The following is a 26,548-nucleotide window of genomic DNA, read 5'->3' on the forward strand; positions in this document are numbered from 1 at the left end:
ACCCGCTGAGTTACCCCAGCATGTTGTGCCTACCTGGTGGTTAGACGTATTGAGTGATTGAACGATTCAGCATGAGTACAGGCCCTCTGGCTCACCAGGTCCACGCTGATCAGCATAACTTCATGAAGCACAGGAGCAGAATTGGACCATTCAGCCCATTGAGTTTACTCCTCCATTCAATCATGGCTGATCTATTTTTCCCACTCAACTCCATTCTCCTGCCTTCTCCCCATAACCTTTGACACCCGTACTAATCAAGAACCTGTCGATCGCTTTATAAATATCCACTGACTTGGCCTCCACAGCCGTCTGTGGCAATGAATTCCACAGATTCACCACCCTCTGACTAAAGAAATTCCTCATCTCCTAACTAAAGGTACATCCTCTTCTTCTGAGGCTGTGCCCTCTGGTCCTGGGCGCTTCTCCTCTCCACTACCACTCTATCCAGGCCTTTCACTATTCGGTAAGTTTCAATGTGCACCCTCCCCCATTATTCTAAACTCCAGCGAGTACAGGCCCAGTGATATCAAACGCTCATCACACATTAACCCAATCATCCCTGGGATTATTCTCGTAAACCTCGTCCGGACTCTCTCCAATGCCAGTATATCGCTCCTCAGATATGGGGCCCAAAAATGCTCTCAATACTCCATCTGCGGTCTGATCAACCGCAGTATTACATCCCTGTTTTTATATTCTAGCCCTCAAATTGAATGCTAACATTGCATTTGCCTTACTACCGATTCAGCTTGCAAATGACCATTATGGGAATCCTACACAGGCACACTCGAGCCTTTTGCACCTCTGATTTTTGGATCCTCTCCCCATTTAGAAAATAATCTGTGCCCTATTCCTACTACCAAAGTGCATGACCGCACTCTTTGCCACACTGTATTCAATCTGCCACTTTTTTGCCCACTCTCCCATCCTGCCCAAGACCTTCTGCAGACTCCCTGCTTCCTCGACACTATCTGCCCCATCCACCTATCTCCATATCATCAACCAAGCCAGTTCTATGTTATCCCACTTTCGCATCGACTCTCTACATATTAGGGGTAATTTTCAGAAGTCAATTAAATTGCACCTTATTAGGATGTGGGAGGAAATTGGAGCACCCAAAGGAAACCTACACGGTCACAGGGAAAACATGCAAACTCCACACAGATAGTGCCCGAGGTCTGGATCAAAGCCAAGTCTGTGGTGAGAGGCAGCAGCTCTACCAGCTGTGCCATCCAAATCGTCTACTGTAAATTATTCCTTGCCTTGATGGTTATTGGTAGAATTGTAAGTGTATGCAATGAAAGATTACAAGGAAAATAATGATGACATGGTATTGATGGGGGTGGTATAGACTTGATGGGATGAACGGCCTAGTGTTGTAAGGAAATATGAGAAATTTAAATATCAGGATACTGCTTGAGCAACTTTAACTAAAGCCCGAGAAGATTGTAACTATTAATTTCAGTACCGTTCACAAACCCTGTTCCCAAGTTTCCTTGTTGGATGCAACATGTGCGAGTCAAGGAGAAGCTTCTAGCTATATATTCCACCTCAGTAATATCACCCTACTCTGTTACTGAAATTATCATTTGTGTCTGTGACAACCTGATTCACCATTCAAATATACACCAGGCTGGCCCACCCATTTTACATGGGAATAGGTGGAAGTTAGGGTGTTAACAGAAGTTTTGACAATGCCCTTCATTTATCCATTGCCTTTAAAGTTTACCGATCAACATTGGTTCATTAACAAGATCTCGATTTCTCAAATCCTTCTCCATCACTATCTACCATGAATGCCACCCTACCTGGACAGTTGTCTTCTTCCAATTTTGGCTTCCTCATGAATGGTTCATCATTAGCAGCCGTGCCTTCAGCTGCCAAGACTCCAACCTCTATTTCCACTGTCCCTTCATTTCCTTTTGATCCTCCTTAATAGTGCTCCTTAAACCCTTCTTTCTAAGATTTCAATTGTCTTGGTGTCAAATTTTTTGCGAACATTCCTTTTAGAAACATAGAAACATAGAAATTAGGTGCAGGAGTAGGCCATTCGGCCCTTCGAGCCTGCACCGCCATTCAATATGATCATGGCTGATCATCCAACTCAGTATCCCGTACCTGCCTTCTCTCCATACCCTCTGATCCCCTTAGCCACAAGGGCCACATCTAACTCCCTCTTAAATATAGCCAATGAACTGGCCTCGACTACCCTCTGTGGCAGGGAGTTCCAGAGATTCACCACTCTCTGTGTGAAAAAAGTTCTTCTCATCTCGGTTTTAAAGGATTTCCCCCTTATCCTTAAGCTGTGACCCCTTGTCCTGGACTTCCCCAACATCGGGAGCAATCTTCCTGCATCTAGCCTGTCCAACCCCTTAAGAATTTTGTAAGTTTCTATAAGATCCCCTCTCAATCTCCTAAATTCTAGAGTGTATAAACCAAGTCTATCCAGTCTTTCTTCATAAGACAGTCCTGACATCCCAGGAATCAGTCTGGTGAACCTTCTCTGCACTCCCTCTATGGCAATAATGTCCTTCCTCAGATTTGGAGACCAAAACTGTACGCAATACTCCAGGTGTGGTCTCACCAAGACCCTGTACAACTGCAGTAGAACCTCCCTGCTCCTATACTCAAATCCTTTTGCTATGAAAGCTAACATACCATTCGCTTTCTTCACTGCCTGCTGCACCTGCATGCCCACTTTCAATGACTGGTGTACCATGACACCCAGGTCTCGCTGCATCTCCCCTTTTCCTAGTCGGCCACCATTTAGATAATAGTCTGCTTTCCTGTTTTTGCCACCAAAATGGATAACCTCACATTTATCCACATTATACTGCATCTGCCAAACATTTGTCCACTCACCCAGCCTATCCAAGTCACCTTGCAGTCTCCTAGCATCCTCCTCACAGCTAACACTGCCCCCCAGCTTAGTGTCATCCGCAAACTTGGAGATATTGCCTTCAATTCCCTCATCCAGATCATTAATATATATTGTAAATAGCTGGGGTCCCAGCACTGAGCCTTGCGGTACCCCACTAGTCACTGCCTGCCATTGTGAAAAGGACCCGTTTACTCCTACTCTTTGCTTCCTGTTTGCCAGCCAGTTCTCTATCCACATCAATACTGAACCCCCAATGCCGTGTGCTTTAAGTTTGTAAACTAATCTCTTATGTGGGACCTTGTCGAAAGCCTTCTGGAAGTCCAGATACACCACATCCAAGGTTCTCCCCTATCCACGCTACTAGTTACATCCTCGAAAAATTCTATAAGATTCGTCAGACATGATTTACCTTTTGTAAATCCATGCTGACTTTGTCCAATGATTTCACCACTTTCCAAATGTGCTGCTATCCCATCTTTAATAACTGACTGTAGCAGTTTCCCCACTACCGATGTTAGACTAACTGGTCTGTAATTCCCCGTTTTCTCTCTCCCTCCCTTCTTAAAAAGTGGGGTTACGTTTGCTACCCGCCAATCCTCAGGAACTACTCCAGAATCTAAAGAGTTTTGAAAGATTATTACTAATGCATCCACTATTTCTGGAGCTACTTCCTTAAGTACTCTGGGATGCAGCCTATCTGGCCCTGGGGATTTATCGGCCTTTAATCCATTTAATTTACCCAACACCACTTCCCGGCTAACCTGGATTTCACTCAATTCCTCCAACTCCTTTGACCCGCGGTCCCCTGCTATTTCCGGCAGATTATTTATGTCTTCCTTAGTGAAGATGGAACCAAAGTAGTTATTCAATTGGTCCGCCATATCCTTGTTCCCCATGATCAACTCGCCTGTTTCTGACTGCAAGGGACCTACATTTGTTTTAACTAATCTCTTTCTTTTCACATATCACATTTTGAATGCCTTGATGCATTTAGTCACGATGAGAGTGATTTACGAGAAGTGGCTTTATATTCTCTGAATAACCTTCAATAAGATTAAAATACAAAAGGCAATGCTACGTTTTTTTTCTCGAACCGACCACAACTTATATATTTAACTGCTTTTGGCAATTATAGGAACTATGGCTGCTGAATTATGTGATTAGTTTAGATGTATTTTATCAGTTATTAGTAATAAATATATCATGGGTTTTGTGATAATGTTGAAGAATGATGGGGCCATTAAAAAATTAATGTAAGACATTTTTTTTAAATTTTATTTAAAAATGGTCCAATGGAACATTTTAATCTTAACCTCATGATTTAAAACTGTTATTCTGTTCAAATCCCGCTGTGAGTTGTTCCCTTCTTTGTAACCTCCATCAATCCTGCAACAGATCACTGCATTTATTGAGTTCTGTTGTCCAATGCATCCCTGATTTTCTCCAGCCTACTGGTGGCATCTCACCATGTAGTTCATTGTCAAATAACATAGAAACATAGAAAATAGGTGCAGGAGTAGGCCATTCGGCCCTTCGAGCCTGCACCGCCATTCAATATGATCATGGCTGATCATCCAACTCAGTATCCTGTACCTGCCTTCTCTCCATACGCCCTGATCCCTTTAGCCACAAGTGCCACATCTAACTCCCTCTTAAATATAGCCAATGAACTGGCCTCAACTACATTCTGTGGCAGAGAGTTCCAGAGATTCACCACTCTCTGTGTGAAAAATGTTTTTCTCATCTCGGTCCTAATGGATTTCCCCTTTATCCTTAAACTGTGACCCCTTGTCCTGGACTTCCCCAACATCGGGAACAATCTTCCTGCATCTAGCCTGTCCAACCACTTAAGAATTTTGTAAGTTTCTATAAGATCCCCCCTCAATCGTCTAAATCATACTGCTAAACGCACACAAGACAGTGGGTCAGGAAGGTGAAGACTGCTTTCACCACCATTTATTTTACAGGAAGGAGTTGAGTGAGGGGTTGGTTAGACCTGATCAAGGGGAATGAAGAGGAATAAACTGAGCCATTGAACTTTGACTTGATTTTATTTATGTATAGTATTATTTGATCTGATTGGATAGCATGCAAAATAAAGCTTTGCACTCGGTACATGTGACAAATGAATCTTAACCTATATACTAAGCTGAAAATGGGCCCTAAAAATTAGTGTTAATTTTATTTTTAAATATATATATAATGCGCTGTCATTTTAATTACATATATTAATTGATTAATTGATGGCCATAGTAGAAACATGGTATTGGAAGTTAGATAATAATGGCATCAATATGGCAAAGAATTGTGTCCTGTTAAACATGTTCTGATCCACAGAAGTATATCGGCAAGTCTAGTGCAGCAGCAATATTCTTTAAACAATAACCAACCTTTTTCCTTTGTTAAACTAGAATTTTGGTAAACATGGATGACAACATCATTGAACACTACTCTAATGAAGATACATTCATTCTCAATATTGAAAGTCTGGGTGAAAGTTTCAAGATCACACTGGGTGAAATTTAACAAAGACTTGGGAGAACCTTCCAACAAAATGTACTTCAGAGTTGGATCACAACTTGGTCATCTAGCTTTCACAGCCTGACTGTTCATTAACTAGTGGTGACTGATGAAAAGAGGTTTGCTCCCCATCAAGTGAACATGTTTCATGAAGCTGAACTGGCATGTCTCTTTACTTCATAAAGTTCAGATATTGACAGCTTCAGACACTACTGCATTAACTGTCCCAAAGACTTCAGAATGAGCATTGTGACGGTGTTACTTAGAATATGATATTTTAGCTACTAGACAATTAAATAGGTACAGATGGATGCAATCATGCCCGGTGTCCTTGTTTTCAGCTCCATGCTAATTGTAGTCAGATTTGTGTCGTGGTCATCTGTTCCAAATACCCGTTTTCCCATAGTAGAAGCATTTGTTGATACCTCAGAAGACAAGCTTGTGAATGAGAAGGTAAATGTCATTCCAGCTGTTCCTTCAATTGGAAAGCAATGTGTTTTATTAGCTTTTAAAGTAATTGAAAGCTTGTACATCATCTGATTACGTTATTCAAATACATAAGCAATTAAGATTGATAGACCAAATGTTGCATTAGGCCATACAGAATCATCTGTGTGTCCACCTTGTTTCTTGTCTATGTAACAAGGGTATGTACCGATAATATCACCTTGAGTAGAATCTGACACTAACTGAAATAGAGATTAGCATCTATAATTGTAAAAATGTCTATAATGTGCAATATTAAATATTACATAAGGCATATTTACTGCCATTATGCTTTCTTGGGGTTGAGGGTTTCTGTGGTAGTTGCGTATATTTTTATTTTTTAATGTAAAACATGTTTCCTTTTGTCCATATGTTATGTTTGAAAGGCATCATAAGGTTTTACAAAATGACTATAAACTGCAATCCAGGGTATTTAAAGGACTTGGGAAACTTGAATGTTTTTATAAATTGAGCAATACTGTATACAAGGTAACATTTTTAGAAATGGGAGTTGGGATCTTTTCAGACTTTAAAAAGACAGTTGTATTTTATTTTTTGTACAATTTTTTAAGAGGAAAATAAACAGTGTACATTGACGTCTGGTGTAATTAATAAGGACGTGATATCAGGTCAGACACCTCTTGCAGTTGCACGTGGAGTCAATTTGGAATTCAATGGCTTCTCCCCCATTCCCTTCATCTTTTATTGTAACTTATTCCTCTTGACATCCCATTATTCCTCTCTTTTGCTGCTCCTCTACACCTTCCCCTTTCCTATTCCAAGGACTTGGTGTTTCAAGTTGAATTGTGTTTTATTTCATGTACAGCTTATGCTTTTTGTTTCTTTGCTCCCCCCCCCCCTCCCCCCCCTCCCCCCCCCCCCCCCTCCCCCCCCCCCCCCCCCCCAGTTACTGTAGCAGAGCTGTCAAAATATTGCTTCTTCCAACTAACCTTTAATTACATGTTCATCTTTAATGTGAATTATCAAGTCTATGTTGCATATTTTACTGAGCTCTTTGACTAATTACTTACAAGCATCAGATTATTAAGTTGTACATCTTGGCATCGTCACTGCACTATAACTCCACTGAACCTTTTTTGTGCCAGCCACACAATAACATGTTTTTTGTAAGAATGTTGCTTATAAAACAGTTGGGTCAAATGTTTGTGCCATGAGTAATTATTGCTGTAATTTCAGCTTCAGACTAATTGAGATTGAGTTGCAATAGTCTGAAGAAAGATTGATGCTTTTGTTGAGAGAAGGCAATTTTGGACATTATGATTACTCTACCTCAAACTTTACAAATTAAACAAGAATTGGAACGGCTGTAAAGAAATGGCTGGGAAACTTTGGCGAGATGAACTTGTCTAAAGGAAGAAGGAATGAAGAGTGAACAGAAGACCAAATCTGAACGCAGGATGCTGAAACGAGCAGAAGGATACACAACATTACATCTCAGCAGCACTTAAAATTGCTTAATTTCTCTAAAAAAATGGTCACAATATATTCGGACTGTCAAGTCTACCTGCTAGATCAGTATCAGCAATTTTTGTAGGCCTGTGTTCTTGTTATCTCTTCATAACTGCAAATTCTTTTGTGGATACTAATTATTTTTTAGATCTCCATTGAATGCTATTATTGAATGTCCCTCCACTAATACATGGCAAACCATTCCGGACTCTTAACCGCTAGGTGTGTAAAAGGTTTTCCTTGCAACCTCAGGCAATACTTGCCCATCCCTCTCTTCCCTTCCCAAAATTCAGGGAGCAAAATAATCATTTGTGGTGAAGCAGCACTTCTTCCAAGCTTGTCGGCTGCATCAGGTCTTCATTACCTTGGCCAAACCAAGCATAGATTGGATGACCTGCAAAAAAAAGACAAAGTGCTGGAGTAACTCAGCAGATCAGTCAGCACATCTGGACAACATGGGTAGGTGATGTTTCAGGACCAGACCCTTCTTGACTAATTGTGGTGGAGCAGGATAAAGCATGGCACATGATAGGTGAATAAAGGAGATTTTCTTTTTTAATTGGCAGAGAGTTGGACACAAGCCAAAGAAACAAAAAGTGTGAGATAAGGATAGAAGTGGTGTGAATTGTGAAGCCAGAGAGAAAGGAATAAAGGGGAGGGGGGAAGTGGGAGAAATGGGTGTGAATCCATGGGGCACAGGGAAGAGAGGAGGGGAAAAAGGGCCAGTCGGTTATTTACTTAAAATTGGAAGAATTCTATGTTCATACCATTAAGTTGTAAGCTACACAAACAGAATATGGTGCTGTTCCTCCAGTTTGTATATGACCTCACTCTGGCAATAGAGAAAACCCAGGACAGAAAGATCAGTATGGGAAAGGGAGTTAAAGTTGTTAGCAACTGGGAGATCCAGCAGTCCTTGGTGGACCAAGCACATGTGCTTGGCCAAACAGTCACCTAGTCTAGATTTGGTCTCGCCAATGTAAAGGAGGCCACTTTGGGGACACTGAATGCAGTGGATGAGGTTAGAGTAGGAGCACATGAACCTCTTGTCTCACTTAGAAGGAATGCAGGGGTCCTTGGATGGGTGTGAGGGAGGAGGTATATTACATCTCCTGCAGTTGCAAGGGAAAGTACCTGGGTGGGAAAGTACCTGGGTGGGAAAGGATAAGTGAACCAGGTAGTTGTGGAGTGAGCGATCTCTTTGGAGGAGGAAAACAGTGGTGGGATCACTTTGAAGGTAGCGGAAATTTGGTGAATGATGTGTTGGATGTGGAGGCTGGTGGGATGAAAGGTAAGGAGCAAGAGCAGAACTATGGGCCACAGTGGAGATGTGGGTAAGGCATCAAGTATGGCAGCAAGAGGGAAACATTTTTTTGTTTAAAAAAGGGCATCTCAGATGTCTTGGAATGAAAAGCCTCGTTGTGGAGCAGAGATGGAGAAATTAAGAGTATGAGATGGCATAATTGCCAGAGGCAGGGTGGGAGAAGGGTGTAGTCCAGATAACTGGGAGTCAGTGGGTTTGTAGTAGATGTTAGTCGATAGTTTGTTTCCTGTAATGGAGGCAGAGGTCAAGAAAGGGTAGAGAGGTGTCAGTCAAAGTGTATTTGTGGGCAGGGTGGAATTAGTGGTAAAATTGATGAAATTCAATGAGTTCTGCATGCGATGTAATTGCCGATGTAGCAGATAAAGAATATGGGGATGGTGTCTGTATGCTTGGAACAACAACTTTTTGATGTGACCAACAAAGTCAGACACGGCTCGGGCTCAGGCAAGTGCCCATGGCTACGCGAGAAAGCGAAATTGTTGAGGGTGAGGACAATTTCTACCAGGCAGAGGAGAGTGTTAGTTGAGGGGAACTGATTGAGTCTCTGTTCAAGGAAGAACTGGAGGACCTTGAGATCCTGGTGGGGGATGGAGATGTAAAGGTATTGAATGCCCACAGTAAAGATGGGGCAATGAGAGCTTATGCCCCTGTCCCACTTAGGAAACCTGAACTGAAACCTCTGGGACATTTAAGCCCCACCCAAGGTTTCCGTGCGGTTCCCGGAGGTTGCTGGAGGTTGCAGGTAGTGGAAGCAGGTAAGGAGACTGACAAAAACCTCCGGGAACCTCTGGGAACCGCACGGAAACCTTGGGTGGGGCTTAAATGTCCCAGAGGTTTCCGTTCAGGTTTCCTAAGTGGGACAGGGGCATTAGTAGTTGAAAGCTATCAAAGAGTTGAAGGTCATGCGAGGTGTCTCGGATGTCAATCAGAAGAGATTGGATAAGGGTGGATAGGATGGAATTATGGTATTTAGAGATAAATCAATGGGGTATCGCAGCAGGCAGAGACAATGGGTCTGCCAGGGCAGTCCTGTTTGCTGATTTGAGGAAGTTGAGAGAATCAGACAGTGTGGAACAAAGATTGGAGGCTGTGGAGTGAGATTGGCAGAGATGATGAGATCGGTAACAGTCTGAGAGAAGATGGCCTGGAGATCAACTGTGAGATCGTGGTCAAGGAGTAGGCATGTGGAGAAGTTTGAGAACTGGCCACCTGGCCTCAGCACAGTAGAGTTCAACCTTCCAGACTAAAACGGTACCTCGCCCGTCAGCGGGCTCAAATAATATTGGGATTGTTACTGAGTGAGCGGATGATATTGGAGTGGAGTAGTCAAGGTAATTGATGGAAGAAGGGATGAAGGATGCAGTGGTGTCGGTATTGTGGGTGGGATTTATGACGTGTTTTTGGGTGTGTTTGGAACATAGATGCTTGCGCAGAAGTTTAGTTTTTAGATTAGTTTGGAGAGACCATGGGGAAGGTCAACCCTTCTACCATGTAAGATCATGCGGGGTCCATGGGAGATCTAAAGGAGATCCTGCTAGATCTTGCCAGTGTTACGGAGACATGAGGAGTTTACTAATGTCTGAAGTAATAAGCTGGAGTTCGAAGAAGATTGTAGTGATGAGTCGGAAGAAGTTTGGATGTATTTCACTGTTTTCTATCAACAATAACGCATTTATTCAACAAAAGACTGTTTTTAATTCATATCTGAGAAGCTCTGAATGTCTCTGAGTGAGCTTGCATGCGTTTAGAAGACACCCCTTTCAACCATTCTCATCCAAATAGCGGCTAGGGTGCTAATTACCCGAAATATATGAAAATCTGCTGCTAATTGGGAGAAGCAGGAAGACCATTACAAGGGATGTAATGCTGAGGCTCTATAAGGTGCTGGTCAGGTCGCAGTTGGAGTGTTGTGAGCAATTGTGGACACCATATCTGAGGTAGGATGTTCTGGCCCTCGAGAAGGTCCAGAGGTTTACAAGAATGATCAGTGGAATGAGTGGGTGAACTTATTTTTTTTTTTTTTTTTTTTTTTTTGTTTTTGTTTATTTTATTAGAAGTTAATACAGTACAAAACAGTACAGTGGAACCTAATTTTAGGTGCCAACTATGTCATACCATAATCCATTCTATGTACAACCTCTAGTTTTATGTTTTGAGAAGGAAGTAAGCAAGACAAGAAAAAGAAAACAATAGAAAGGGGAAAAAGAGGAAAAATAGATGGTAGAGAATAGAAAAACGTGAAGTGTGTATATATATAAAAAAAAGAAAAAGTGGAAAATAGAAATAGGAGAGAAGGCCCCTTAAAAGAGAAATTTTCAAATCTTTATTCGGAGATGTAGATCTATCCGCGGCATGAACTGAAATCAGCAATCCTTATGGTACCGCTGCATCACATGATTCCAAAAAGTCGATGAAAGGAGACCAACTCCTTAAGAATTGGTCATATTTGTCTATTAGTCGGAGTCTCATTTCTTCAAGGCGTGCTATGTCCATCATATTCCTAATCCACATTTTAACAGTTGGTATGGTTGTATTTTTCCAAAATTTAAGTATCAATTTCTTTCCAATTATTAACCCATAATTTTAAAAAAACGTTTTGGTCTTTATTTAAATTGATATCTTCTACTATTATTCCAAATATAATCCATTCCGTTTTAGGTTCTATTGTGGACTTGAAAAGCTTTGTAAATATATCAAATATATCGCTCCAAAATTTATTCAACTTTGTACATCCTACAAATGAATGTGTTATATTAGCGTTTTGAAACAAACATTTATCGCATCTGGGAGAGACGTTTGGATAAAATTTATTCAACCTCGTTTTTGAATAATATAGTCTATGTAATAATTTGAATTGAATTAAATTGTGTCTCGCATTAATAGAACAATTATGTGTGTTCATCAGATACTTTTCCCATCTATCCTTCGAGATCTTTATCATTAGCTCATGTTCCCAATCTTCTCTTAGTGCTTCTGTTGAGGGTAATTCTCTATTTAATATATTATTATAAAAGTATGATATTAGTTTTTGTGAATCAGCCTTAATATTCATTGCTTCTTCTAAAGGGTCTAAAAATATAGTTTGAAATCTATGTATATATTTCTTCATAATGTCACATATCTGTATATGTTTAAATTTTAATTTTAAATGTTGAAATGATAACAGTTTGCCCAATTCATACATATCCCCTACTTTCCTAATCCCCAGTCTATCCCATTGTTGATATGTTTTATCGATGAGAGATGGTTTGAATGCGGGGTTGTTCAATAATGGGGTTAGTACTGATAGATTATTTAATTTCAAGGATACTTTTATTTGTTTCCAAATTCTTATTGTATTGTGAATAATTGGGTTCTTCTTATATATTATACTATTCAATTTTATCGGTGAGAGCAAGATCGTTCCTATATCGTGCGGATAGCACTCCTCTTTCTCCATTCTTATCCACTCCAACTGCTGAGTGGAACTATCCAACCAGTACATTATGTTCTTAATATGCAGTGCCCAGTAGTAATACATAAAGTTAGGTAATGATAAACCCCCAACTTCTTTAGGTTTACACAAATGCTTTCGTTGAATTCTGTGTGCTCTGTAATCCCATATAAAATTAGTGATAGTAGAATCTAGTTTTTTGAAAAAGTATTTTGGAATATATATTGGGATCGCTTGAAACAAATATATTAATTGTGGTAAGAAAGTCATTTTTATAGCGTTAATTCTACCTATCAATGAGAGCGGGAGCGTTTTCCAAAATTTAATCATATCATTCAGTTTATTTAATAGTGGCATAAAATTGGCACTAAATAATGATTTGTGTCTTCTCGTAATTTGAATACCCAGATACTTGAATTTTTCTGTTGCAATTTTGAAGGGGAATTTTAGTAAGTGTCTCGATTCCTGTGGTTTTAAAGACATCATTTCGCTTTTATTCCAATTTATTCTATATCCTGAAAAAGAGCCGAATTCCTCAATTAATGTTAATAATGTGGGTATACTCGTTTGTGTATTAGTAATATATAAAAGGATATCATCAGCGTATAATGAAATTTTATTCTTTGAGTCCTTAGTGTTATATCCGTGAATATTCGGGTGGTTTCTAATCCTTTCGACCAGCGGTTCTATCATAAGGGCAAATAGCAATGGTGATAAGGCACAACCTTGTCTATTACCCCTTGATAAGTAAAATTTTGGAGATAGCATATTGTTAGTTAATATTCTTGCCGTAGGTCTATCGTAAAGTAGTTTAACCCATCTAATAAAATTCTCTCCCGTATTTAATTTTTGGAGTACCTTGTATAAATACTGCCATTCTACCTGATCAAATGCCTTCTCTGCATCCAGCGTAACAACTGAAATATCTTCATTGTCCTCATTGTGAGAGTACATTATATTGAAAAGCCTTCTCAAATTATTAAATGATTGTCGTTTGGGTATAAATCCCGTTTGATCCGTATTTATTAAATTGTTAATATAATTATTTAGTCTTCTAGCTAGAATCTTTGCTAAAATTTTCTGATCCGTATTTAGAAGTGAAATAGCTCTATAAGAACCCGGTTCATCTAAATCTTTATCTTTTTTTGGTATAAGCGTTATTGTTGCTTCTGCTATGGTTTCTGGTAGTTTATTTTCGGTATAAGCCTGCATGTATAAATTGAATAATCTTGGTACAATTGACTCCTGAAATCTTTTATAAAATTCATTACTAAAACCATCCGGTCTTGGGGTCTTCCCATTTTTCAGTGAGTTTATTATTTGTTTTATTTCTTCACTAGTAATCCGTGCTCCTAAATGCTCTTGTTCTAAACTATCCAATTTTGGGAGCTTGCAATTATCTAAAAAATTTGTAATTTTACTAACATCTGTATTTATTTTAGATGTATATAAATTATGATAAAATTGGGCAAACCTCTTATTAATATCCTTTGGCAGTGTTAGAAACTCACCCTTATCCGATTTAATTTTGGTGATAGTTTTTTCCTTTTCTTGTTGCTTCAGTTGCCTCGCAAGTAATTTATGTGGCTTATCCCCAAATTCGAAGTGTGCTTGTTTTGTAATTTGGAATAATCTTATTACTCTTGCCAATAGTATTCTATTGATTTTATATTTCAATAAAGTTATCTTATTATGTTTATCTATGGTTGGGTCAGTTGCATTGTCGTTCTAGTAATTTTATTTCCTGTTCTATCCGCTGATGTTCTCTTTTATTTTCCTTATTTTGAAAACTTTGGTAAGAGATTATGACGCCGCGAATATATGCCTTGAAGGTTTCCCATAATAGCGGTGCAGAAATACCCGGCGTGTCATTTATTTCGAAAAAAAATTTTGTTTGTTCTTTTATATACTCATAGCCCTGCGGGTTATTTAATATGTGTGCGTTGAATCTCCAAAAAGGTTTTATACCCGGCATTCCCTCAATTTTAAGTATAAAAGTCAATGGTGAATGATCAGAAATAATACTATTATGATATGATGGTTTATTCGTATACGGGATTAATTTTGTGTCCAATAAGAAATAGTCAATTCGTGAATAAGTTTTATGAACTGATGAGTAAAATGAATATTCCCTATTTGCTATTCTCATCAAGTGGGTGAACTTATGATGAGCGTTTGGTGGCACTGGGCTTATATTCGCTGGAGTTTAGAAGAATGAGGGGGGGGCCTCATTGATACGCACAGAATAGTGAGCGGCTTGGATAGTGAGTGGATGTGGAGAGGATGTTTCCACTAGTGGGAGAGTCTAGGCCTAGAGGTCATAGCCTCAGAATTAAAGGATGTTCCTTTAGGAAGGAGATGAGAAGGAATTTCTTTAGTCAGAGGGTGGTGTGTGAAATACTTTGCCACAGAAGGATGTGGAGGCCATCAATGGATATTTTTAAGGCAGAAATAGATAAGATTCTAGATTGATACGGGTGTCAGGGGTTATGTGGAGAAGGCAGGAGAATGGGGTTAGGAGGGAGAGATATACCAGCCATGAGTGAATGGCGAAGTAGATTTGGCCTAATTCTGCTCCGATTACTTATGTGTTATGACCATATGAGACCCAGGAGAGTTTGTCAGCATGAAGCAATTTGAGCTGACTGTGTTAGGGCTCCAGCCCTGGAACTGGGCCTGGAACCCAGTTGAGTCACAACCCCAGCCTGATCATCTGAATTCAGTCTTCGGGGTGACCCTGAGATTCCCTTAAATCCTCATCCCACTCTAACCTATTGGTCTGTGGCCTCCTGTACTCTCACAATGAGAGGCAAGTTGGAGGAAAAGCACCTAATTTTCGGTCTAGACTTGTTGAAGCCTTCTGGACACAATCTTGAATACTTTGACTTCAGGTAACTTCATTTCTTGCTCTCTACCAGTCATCCAGGTGTAATATTAGCTCAGTTTCCTTTTTCCCCCCTCTTATTTTCTCGTAACACATCCTTTTCACCTGCCCCTGATTGTCCAGCTATCCAGCAGTAAGTCTTTAGAATAAGCAAAATAACTGGAGTAACCCACGCAGACTGCACTGGAAGTCAGGATCCAACTGTGTTGCTGCAGCTGAGCCACTAGCCCTGCCCGGTGTGCTACTGTGCTCCATACCTACTTTAAATATATTACTGTCTGTACCTTTAGCTTGGGATTTGTGACACGAATGAATCTGGGATAAATCCGATTCATTTATTTGCATGATCTGGTACTTTGTATCCCTCAGTTTAATAAAGAACCATGCCACAAAATGTTTTCAACATTTTAATCAAATATAACTTTTTTTACAAATGCTTATTTTTGTAAAGTGTTTTTTCATCAACACCTTTTGACAACATCAAAAAATTAGAAACTCTAACTGCAAAATACACAAAAAACTACAATTACAAGATAAGCATTTTCTTTAAAAAATTGTTATCAATAATCACAGCTTCAACAGACTTGACCCCATGAAGTATTCAAAGCATACAAGTACCTATTTGCCAAAAAATATGCATTTACTTTTGACCCAGTTTGTAGCTGCCCTCCTTACAACAGCCACAAGGTAACAGTCATATTAAGGTGGCATAAGCATGCAATGTACATGAAATGGCAAACAACCATGTACTAAAGGAATGGAATTCATATGCCCATTTGTAGAAGCAAAAAAAACAAACAAGAGAAGGCTCAGATGCTGAACATGCTAATCATAGTAAAATAATCTTTGTGGCCTGTTGAAGTAAAATTAGACATTTCCAATCTTGTGCACAGTTATTTCTCCTAAAACTTTGACTATTTGGCTCCACACAATAAAGTTTTAAATATGTGTCCCACAGCAGGGCTCAGTCAGTGCATTTCTTTCTACCAACATGGATGAATGTCTTGAAATATTTAGCATCATATTACCTCTGTACACAGTGTACATTTTAATATTTGGTTAGACAATCTCAGGCAGAACTTGCACAGTAAATGACAGGGCCCTGGGAGTATGGCAATAAGAATAGAACAGTTTTGAGACATAATTTTAAGGAACAATGCTCATCCTTGCAATATTAAGCAAAGAACAGTGGTAAATGGGCAATTTATTCCCAACCACCTGTTAAAGATAGCACACTGGAACAAAGTCCATTACTGCATGTGGTTCAAAAACAATTAGAACCGTTTCTGTAATGTCATTGCAACATTCCTTTTGATAAAATGGTCATTGAGTAAATCTATTCAGTGTACAGGTAACATGAAAATTGCTCAAAGTAAATTAAAAGTATACTGTACATGTACTGTACATGTCTGCACTTTTCTCAGGTTTTGTTGCAATCAGGACATGGGTGTAACACGTGGCAATTTCCCAGTATTGACTACTTTACATTTTACACCATGGGGAAGAAAGATAGAATCACAATGCACACCTCTTTACTCTATCACACGAAATAGGCAGGTAAGCAAAGTGGTAGAGAAGAAAATAATAGTTCAGAGAAAAATATTTCAGGAATGGCAATAACTTGCTATACAAACATAAATGCACTACGATTTAGAACCATGAAGTAAAAATAATTGAATGTTAATAGTCAGTAAAATTATGATATTTCATTCGTTGAACTAAATTCCCAGAAATCCTAGCCCTTCCTCAAAATTATTATTTCCCAACACACATACATGCATACACACACACTCAGTTATTATTTGGTTTGTTACCAGTTTCTAGAAGATCAGAGAAAGTGCTAAATTAACTCACATGCAATGTAAAGTATATCAATCTATTAGATTTCAATCACTGAAGAGATTTCTAGGTATGTTTTAGCTTGGTCATAGCCGATTCCAAAATATTATTGAATATGTTGCCAAAATAATAATGAATTCAGCATTTTAAAACAAAATTGTTTAGTTTAGCTGGTGGGTGAATGGGGGGGAAAAGGCCAATTAGATGGTGCTGAAAGGTAGATCAATGTATGCAAAACAATGAACACTGAAAAATAACATAATTTTTGACCTGAACATTGTTCTTGCATAAATACTGTATCTTTCTAATGGTTAAAATTATTTTAAATAGCAAGAATGCATTGTCAGTTGGGGCAGTAGGGCACACTGATTCTTATTTCTGCAAAAATTAATCCCTTATCTCATTTTCTACCCCACATTTTCTTAAAAGGATTGATCATATCATGTAGCAAGTGGAGAATATTTTAAGATTTCTTTAAAATATGCCATTTTATATTGTTCCTTTGATTTGTAAAAGCATAAGTGTATCATGGACAAACATCAGCCTGGGCCCATACCAGAAGAGTCACCAATCTCAGAAGCAAAACCTGGGAACGTTTATCTGTCCACTTGTCACCAGATAACAACTGGAAACCACATATAAAAAATATATTTAAAAAATGTCCTTATTATATCCCACGTAGAATTAAAAGGAAAAATTCAAGGGTGGTAAGAATTTAGAGCTTGCCATTAAAAAAAATGGGTCGAGGTGAAAAGTAAAGGTGAACTCAAGGTAAAAACCAAATGCACATGAGGAATGAAGAAACATATTGATGGGATTAAATGAAGATTGGGAAGAGAAAACAATCATGGAGATTAAATACCTATAACATGTAGATCTGTGCGAGAATGATGTACCAGCACAAAAGACTTAAGGTAAGAGCTGGATTGGCACATTGTCTCAGCAACATAATAGCAGCAGCAATTATCTCCAGTTCCCAAAAATTAATTAAGATATATTATATTTTTATGTTTCAATTTCACCTCAGATTCAGATTCAATTTTAATTGTCATTGTCAGTGTACAGTACAGCTCAACCTATGATCTTCTCTCCCATTATGTAGCTCTCCTGCCTCTCACCTCTAATCCTTCTAGCAATAATTTTGAATGTATGCCCTTTAGTGTGTGCCACATGTGAAATAGTTACTTCTACATAACTCTATTAGATCTACTAATTTATATCTCAACTCAATTTATGTCTCCCTTCAACTTCCTCTACTGAACAAAAACAATCCCAAGGTACACAAAAATGCTGGAGAAACTCAGCGGGTGCAGCAGCATCTATGGAGCGAAGGAGATAGGCAACGTTTCGGTCAACTATGAGTTTATCAGAAAACTACACCTGAGGAGGAGTTAGTCTGATTAGTTACAAAATGGTCTAGTCTTATTTCTGCAAGCCACAAGTTGCATCACTTACAATACATCAGCCGAATACTCCCCAAGCAAATTGTAATGGAATGTGATATGCTTCTATCATAACTCTTGCAAGAAAAGATATCTGTCCAAAACACACGTGTTTGTGAACAAGCGCTAAATATTTTTTAACATATCATGGCTTTAGTAAAAACATTCCTGCTACAGAACCAGATTCAGTATCAGGCTGTGAAAAGCTTTCAAATTGGACTTATTCCAGCACCAAGTTTGCCAAACTAGTGAGAGTTCTTCTGCAACCCAATCAAGAAGAAAAATGCAAAAAATGTACAAGACAATAAGCGAGTCTGAAATTGAAGGCAGACAGATATTAGATAAGTGCTAAATGCTTCAAATGGTGATCTTGAGAGAAATACAGCTGATGCACAACCTCACAAAGTGAAAATGACTCAAATCAAATCAGAATCAGGAAGATTTGTCCAAGATCGATCAAATATAGCGCAGAAGAACATAAAAAGATGCAAGAAGATCTACACCACAGAAATAGGTGAGCTTATAGAAACCAATGAACTTGTGTAGACTCGTCAGCACAAGTGATTTTGAATGTAAAGGCTTGGGCTTTGGGCTCGGCAACATGATCGAAGAATAGTGATCGAAAAACATTGGTGGTAAGTCGCGGAACTCTAAGAAAGCAGGAAGCTATTTCAGATACATCATTGTTTGCCTTTAACTGCAACTATTAATTATAATATCAGCAAAGTGATTCCTGTAAAAAAAAAGCTTAAAAACTTGTCAATTTAAAATTTGTTTTGCAAACAGCCTATGTTACAAATGAACATGAATACAACTCTATGGCCGAAATGATAGTGGAGAATAAAGGCTCTTTATAATAAAGTAATTGATTAAGTAATTAGCAAGCAGAATCCATACTTTATTTCTCAGGCACGTTTAAAAGTGCAAATTGAAACCTGCATAGAAAATAGAAATTTCAAGAAATTGCATGATCTTGAGGTTCGATTAACATTTCAGTCTTGTGATGTCTTGGTTGGAATAAAGTTCATAAATAGAAATACCATCAGGGCTTTTTATATTTTCAGAATTGATTTCTAATGCAACCCGTTATGTTAAAATATGAGATGACAGTCGATGCTTGCCTGCATTTGTAATGCAATTTCTAGTGCCTATAAATGAAATATGATTACTTACAGATATGCAATAAAATCTGGATTTAATACAAAAAGCCATATACACTCATTGACCATGACATGAGTATCCAGCACACCAAAACATGAGAGCTCCAGCCACCACAAAATGTTGGCCATATAAGGTGGAAAACCAACAAAGCTGACTGAGCAGAATGAAGCCAAAGATGCAGGATTAAAAGGGATGAATAGAGGAGGACATACTGTTGAAACCTACAGAAAAGGAGAAAATGGAATTGGCTCTCAAAGGGATAAAGGAGGCAAATGCAGCATAGCCAGATGGAAAGAAAATTAAAAATCTGCAGGGTATGAAGGTGATGAAACCCAGCTTCCAAGACTCTTTGTGCAATGGTTTTCCTCAGAGACAATTGCTGACGCGTATAAAGGGAGGAAAACAGTGTTAGCTATTAAGACTGAGGATAGAATCATTGATAAGGAAATGTTGGAGGAACTCAATGGATCACCCAGCATCTGTAGAAGGAAATGGACATATGTAATTTCGGATTGGGACACTGCACTGGAGGCTAATCGATTCAGACAGATACAGCACCTCTATCAAGATCATGGCAACAAGACCAAGAGGCTAAATACACTTCAATGTTTCAGAATTATGATGCTTTGAGAAATTACTGTGCAAAGAACTGTTTATTCTCTTCCCAGATTTGATTGGGCACAAACTGCTCTTAAGGCAACTAATAGGGTGTGAATTACATGAGGTTTGACCTGCTTGATCATTTCAACACAGATATAACATCTGTGATTGAGGTAGATGGAGTTAAGGCTGGTCCAATCCAATTTAAATGAGAGTTAGGCAGAGTAATCCCACTCCCTGGTCTTTTGAATATTGTGGAAAGGGTTTTTAGTTGCAAACCTGGGGTGTAAGTAGAAATTTGCCTTTTAAATTAATACCATGACTGATGTTAAAACAAATAATTTAGCCATCATTTTTGTTGACTTGGCCAAGGCTTTTGATATATACAAGGGCACATTAACTAATAAATCATTGGATTGCTGGTAGAGTAATTTAAATGGTATCATATTAAGAATTTTCATTTGAATACTATTAAATTGTATTTGGGTGAATAGACAAAGCCAATTCCTATAAAGCATAGCAATCTATTTTCACAACTGAGCAATGACATTCTAACTCATTTATCTGATTGATATCCAGACATGAAATTGGCAGAATTAAGACGCACCACAAATTTATTGTTAGCCTAAATTAACAAAAACAACTTTTTTTCAAATCTAAACTGAGATCAGCCAGGGTCATACTATAATCATCCGATCACACATTCAAAGAGCAGGAGGTGATTTTGTGAACATCACCATGTAAGATAAAGGCAATAGCCAGTCACTGAAGACAAAAGTTGAGAAATACAAATACACATCTCAGAAACCATCATTAATTGAAGTTCTGATAATCTATTTTCACAATTCTCTTTAATATTTTGATGGATAACTTACTTTGCACATTGAATAGTGAGGGATGACATTTTTATTCTCATGATAAGGCAATCAGATGCATATCAATGATGAGATGGCAGTGTTGTATTAACATACAGAAAAATTAAAGATTTGGAGAGAATTTGTTTGGATACTTTAGTTTAGAGATAGTGTGGATGATACAGGCCCTTCAGCCCACCAAGTCTGTGCCAAAGTTGTTAATTAATATGGAATTAGGTTTTATTGAGCCTCAGATTATAGAAAGTTACTTAGCTACTCGTATTGATCCAAAGCTAGGCTAAATTAAAAATATTAACAAATAAGATTGTTACGGGTTTGGACACGCTAGAGGCAGGAAACATGTTCCCGATGTTGGGGGAGTCCAAAACCAGGGGCCGCAGTTTAAAAATAAGGGGTAAGCCATTTAGAACGGAGACGATGAAACACTTTTTCTCACAGAGAGTGGTGAGTCCGTGGAATTCTCTGCCTCGGAGGGCGGTGGAGGCGGGTTCTCTGGATGCTTTCAAGAGAGCTAGATAGGGCTCTTAAAAATAATGGAGTCAGGGGATATGGGGAGAAGGCAGGAACGGGGTACTGATTGGGGATGATCAGCCATAATCACATTGAATGGCGGTGCTGGCTCAAAGAGCCGAATGGCCTACTCCTGCACCTATTGCCTATAACTGGGTAGAAGAATTAGATGAAGAAAGATGATTTGAAAGCAGCAAAATTATCAACACATCAGAAGCTCGTAATCCTGAGAACATTAGAGATAAGAGAGTTCAGAAATGCCCACTGAGGACAAGACATAGGAAATGGCATCCAACAATGTCCAATGATGACAGTTATGTCTGATCAATGATACCCAAGATATGCAGGGGGTAGAAACTGAGCAATGACATTCTAACTCATTTATATGATTGATATCCAGACATGAAATTGGCAGAATTAAGACGCACCACAATTTTATTGTTAGCCTAAATTAACAAAAACAACTTTTTTTCAAATCTAAACTGAGATCAGCCAGGGTCATACTATAATCATCCGATCACACATTCAAAGAGCAGGAGGTGATTTTGTGAACATCGCCATGTAAGATAAAGGCAATAGCCAGTCACTGAAGACAAAAGTTGAGAAATACAAATACACATCTCAGAAACCATCATTAATTGAAGTTCTGATAATCAGATGCTTTGGTGAGATAAGCGCAAAGCAAAATGGCTTGAAAATAAGTTCATAAATTTGCAAAATATTAATGAATAGAACCATTTCCAAACTTGTTTCCAGCCTTACCATAAGACTAACAATGAACACTTAGAAATGTAGGATTCATGGACTGCAAGATCCTAGCTTAAACAAATGGAACAAATAACTATAGACCAACATCTTGGATGGAATGCAATTCATGGTGCCAGAATATGTGGCTATGGACAATAGATTGTACATGTACATATTATCGCTAAACTTAACTTAAAATTTGTACTATACTTAAATTAGTGCATTCAGCTAATCAAATTATCTGCTCTGTTGCCGTTTGTGCCATGGAAATAAGGAATAAAGGCAGGTAATTAGAGATATCAACATCAGTCGGTCAAGAGGGAGGTTTGAGATTAAAAGTTTCACCTCTAGTATGGATAAAGTACAATGTTTAATGAAATAGGAAATAATTATAGCAAGGATCAAAATCAAGTATCTGCCTCTATCTGGTTGAGGGAGTAGATGTCTATCCAACACAAGAACATTGTATCTCGTGTCCACATAACATCTTTCTGTTCAAGTTCCCCATGGCTTTTGGAATGTAACTGGACAACTAAATAAGCACCTTATGTAAATCCTAATGCACCCAACCTGCACAAGGTCTTACCAAAGGTGCTCATTTAATGAATCAAATTCATAAGTGTAACTACATTTCACTATTGTGTGCAAGGCATCTTTTTAGTAGACTATCTTCTTAAATTAGAACTGGACAAGACAGAAAATACTGGAAATGTTCAGAACACTAAGCTACATCTGAGGCGACTGAAACAGAACCAAACTTTCAGGCCGGTGAAGTTGCATCAAAACAATTCCATATTATTCATCTCTCCACAGATGCTGACTGACCTGCTGAGTATTTCCAGCATCATTTGCTTTTATTTCAGACATCAAGCACATGTGTTTTTTGCTTTGTTAAGAGAACCAGACATTTTAGATTGAGTGGCAAACATGCAGTTTTTTTTGATTGGCAGATATGCAGGCAACAGCTTAAATTTTGGCATGTTGGATTTTGGGGTGGAGAGAACGGGTGTATCACAAAAACAAACCAGACAAACAGACCATAACATACCAGACAGACTTCCTAGAGGATAATGCCACAGGCATATAATTGTAATTATTAATTAAAGCATATTCAATAAATCATAACTTAAGCTACTTTGTATATGTGCAAAAAACAGACAGAGGTATAAAAAATAGCAAAATGAATCAAAAGAAAATAGTAAGCGCTATAAAAAAGGGACTCCAAGGTTGATAGATAGTGTTTAAAAAATATTTAAGAAGGAACTGCAGATGCTGGAAAATCGAAGGTACACAAAAATGCTGGAGAAACTCAGCGGGTGCAGCAGAATCTATGGAGCGAAGGAAATAGGCAACGTTTCGGGCCAAAATACTTCTTCATTTGTTTAAAAAATATTGTTGGCCTAAAATGATTGGAAGAACATTGTTGGCCTAAAAAGTATGGAAATCATTAGAACTGACACACAGGTGCAAAAATATTTATAAAGCTAAACACTGTTATCTATCTCAAGGTGGATGGAATAGACAGAGGCTACATAAAGATCTAATGGGTTGTCATCTGAAGTCTGGACACCCTTATAGCCCTGAGGGGTTACAGCTTGATCAATTGTATTGATACTTGGGTTAAAATTTAGACAGAATGGATTGTTTTATATTCTCTTGACTATAGAAAGTTAGGAATGACTTGAGGTACTTAAAATGTTTAAATGATTTGTTAAGCTTGTTGGAGGAAAATTATTCTCCTGTTTAGGGGAGGGGGATGGATAGTGTCCTGGATAAAAGAAGGTTAGGGGCAGAAATTAACTTTAAAATAGAAGCTAGGCTTTTTTTGTGAGGGAATAGTAGGAATACACTTACTCTGAAGTGGGAAATGTAGGACATTGCCACAAAAGATTTCTGAAACATTGTAAATTCAACTGTTCAGAACTTTAGATTGATTCCTCACTTTAATTTGGCAAGAATATTACCTTGAAGGGCCTACTCCTGTTCCCATGTCCCCTAATGGTTATACAACATTTCCTGAAAAATAAGTGAGACAGAAAGAATAGTTTGAGTGAGCCTTAATTGACACTCTTTTACAGTGTCAGTATTACCTTTTATACAGTAGTGCAGAGGGCTTTCTAGTCTTGTTGACAAACATGTGACACAGCAACAGAAACATATCGGAACAGTAGGCCATGTTTCAGAAACATATGAAGAGCTGCCTGTGTGCCACATCACTGTGACAAAAAGTTCTTAGGATTTCACAATGCAAAAGTACAGATGACCTTTCCCTTTAGTTTTGTGTGTATAAGAATTTTATAAACTCAAATGAATTCGTACCCTTACAATTACAAAGATTATCATCAACAAGCTTAAATGAGTAGCTTCAAATTACTTCACTTGGCATCATCAAATGCTATTTATTTTCTTCTAAATGGTAAAAATGTTCTACTGAAAAGCTATTAACTATTTGTTCACGGTGAAATGTATTGGCAAATACCAATGTGCAAGGAAGCAATGGCACTCTAAATTCAAGTGTGGAAAATATATATTTTAAACAACATTACATGCCAGTCTAAACTTTCAAATATCACACAATAAAATTCACAATGCTGTTAAATTTCAATGCAAGAATGGTTCAAAAATGGCCAATAAGACAAACTACTTTCCATGAGATTCACAATGCACTATCCTTTGCTTTTCCTTGTACAACAGTAGAAATCTTGAATGCTGTTTTACAAAACGATTCATGCATGTGCAATGCACTAAAGTGAACTTTAATGAAGCGTTTGAAGAGATTCTTCAGCACATTGATACACCACAGATAAAAGGAATCATAAAAAAGAGACACTGATTGTAAATCTACATTTTATGGCATCAGATTATCCCAGGTAATGGATAGATGGAAAGTGTCACATAAGAGACTTGTCATTTAAAAAGGAGCACTTCAAATAAAATGATGCAGAAAAATATAAATGCAGCAGTCATACAGCCCTGTTGATGTCAATCTCCCAAGAAAGCAAAAGCAACATATTGAAAAAATGCAGTTCAAAACAATTGTCTAAGGGATTCATTTGAAGGGAAGTTGATGACTAATGTTTGTCCTTTAATGTTAGGCGTGATCAAACAGCACGTCCTCAAAATTTGAATATGCATGTCAATGCTTACAACTCAAATTTGAACTAGGCAGGACAAATCAATGGGTAGTTTGGGCAGCAATTAGATATAATTCTGATGGGGTTGGCAATCCCTTTCAGACTAAAGCAGTGGGCATGAGATTTTCATCTACACAATAAATAAATCTTGCAAACCCAAAAAAACGTTGATCTAGTGTACTGAAAACTCAACCATTAATGTTTGAATGCAATTTGATGTAGGAGGTAAACTGGAAAATTTAATATTTTTTTACCCATTATGTATTATGGAGAGATATTTTCCACATTAGCCCATTAACATTTCTGAACACCCCCCCCCCCCCCCCCCCCCCTCGCACCAATGCATATCTCAAATTATCTCTTTACCTATCCACAATAGAAATTTATCTCATAAGATTCCATTCACAGTGGATTGGTAGAGATATCAGTCAAGGGCGTAAATTTAAAATAATCTGTAGAAGGATTAGAGGTGAGTGAGAAGAATGTTTTTCATCCTAAAATGAAGAAATCTTTATTCAGTTTTAAACAATACATGAAGTGTCTTAATCTATTAAGGCTAGGGCCTTTGGTGGCTCAACAATTAGCACTGTTGCAGCACAGCTCTTGAGATCAGGGCTCGATCCTGCCTTGAGTGCTACATGTAACGTTTGTATATCCTTCCATGGCGTAGTATGTGGTAGGAGAATTAGGGAGAGTTAATGGCCATGTGAGAGAGAAGACATTATGGTGAAATATGTAGGGGAATGGGATTGATCTAGAAAAGATTAAATGGCCTTCTTCCATGTGGTGAGAACTATGAATACGTGACAGGGCGTGAAATATGGCAGACAGCCATGACACAGAGATAGACATCCTTTTATTGTGCCACAAACCTTAATGATTTTCATAACTGCCGCTTGGGACAATGGCCCTTGAGAAATGTTAAGTAGTATAGAGGTAAGGAGTTTCACAATAAAACATATGCATGCATTGTGAATTACTTCATTTCATCCAGCAAATTATTCCAAAAATAATAGCAATAAAGATCTGCATAGAATGAAGATACACTCAATGATTTTACAACAATTTAAAGGAGCCAATCACTTACAGTATGTGTTGTAATAAGGCCTGCAAGTATGCAAGTGTCCCAGAAAGTATATTGAAACATTATCAACATGAATATCTTGTGCTAATGTTTCCACTGTCAGTTCTGATCATATTGAATGGCGGTGCAGGCTCGAAGGGCCGAATGGCCTACTCCTG

General features: G+C 38.2%; 1 protein-coding gene and 2 long non-coding RNA genes across 5 annotated transcripts in view; 1 reads left to right on the forward strand and 2 right to left on the reverse strand.

Annotated features, from left to right (window-relative positions):
* Window positions 1-6,483, forward strand: part of grhl2 (grainyhead like transcription factor 2) — a 150,712-nt gene extending 144,229 nt beyond the window's left edge. For both annotated transcript variants that reach the window (XM_033018952.1, XM_033018951.1), the window contains exon 16: window positions 5,293-6,483. In XM_033018952.1, coding sequence (XP_032874843.1) covers window positions 5,293-5,407 — 115 coding nt within the window. In that variant the 3' untranslated portion in view covers window positions 5,408-6,483. The remainder of the gene's footprint in view (window positions 1-5,292) is intronic.
* On the reverse strand, window positions 1-26,500 carry LOC116971826. 2 transcript variants are annotated; one of them, XR_004411633.1, is made up of 3 exons: window positions 25,495-26,500; window positions 10,435-10,438; window positions 1-29 (listed from the first exon to the last, which is right to left on the reverse strand). It is a non-coding gene; the product is annotated as an uncharacterized LOC116971826 (long non-coding RNA). The 2 variants fall into 2 exon arrangements; XR_004411632.1 differs by lacking the exon at window positions 1-29 and adding an exon at window positions 6,719-6,729.
* LOC116971825 lies at window positions 16,692-18,184 on the reverse strand. Its single transcript, XR_004411631.1, has 2 exons — window positions 17,914-18,184; window positions 16,692-17,859 (listed from the first exon to the last, which is right to left on the reverse strand). It is a non-coding gene; the product is annotated as an uncharacterized LOC116971825 (long non-coding RNA).
* Window positions 26,501-26,548: the final 48 nt, after the last annotated feature.

This window comes from Amblyraja radiata, chromosome 4 (assembly GCF_010909765.2).
Source record: "Amblyraja radiata isolate CabotCenter1 chromosome 4, sAmbRad1.1.pri, whole genome shotgun sequence".
NCBI classification, from domain to species: domain Eukaryota; kingdom Metazoa; phylum Chordata; class Chondrichthyes; order Rajiformes; family Rajidae; genus Amblyraja; species Amblyraja radiata.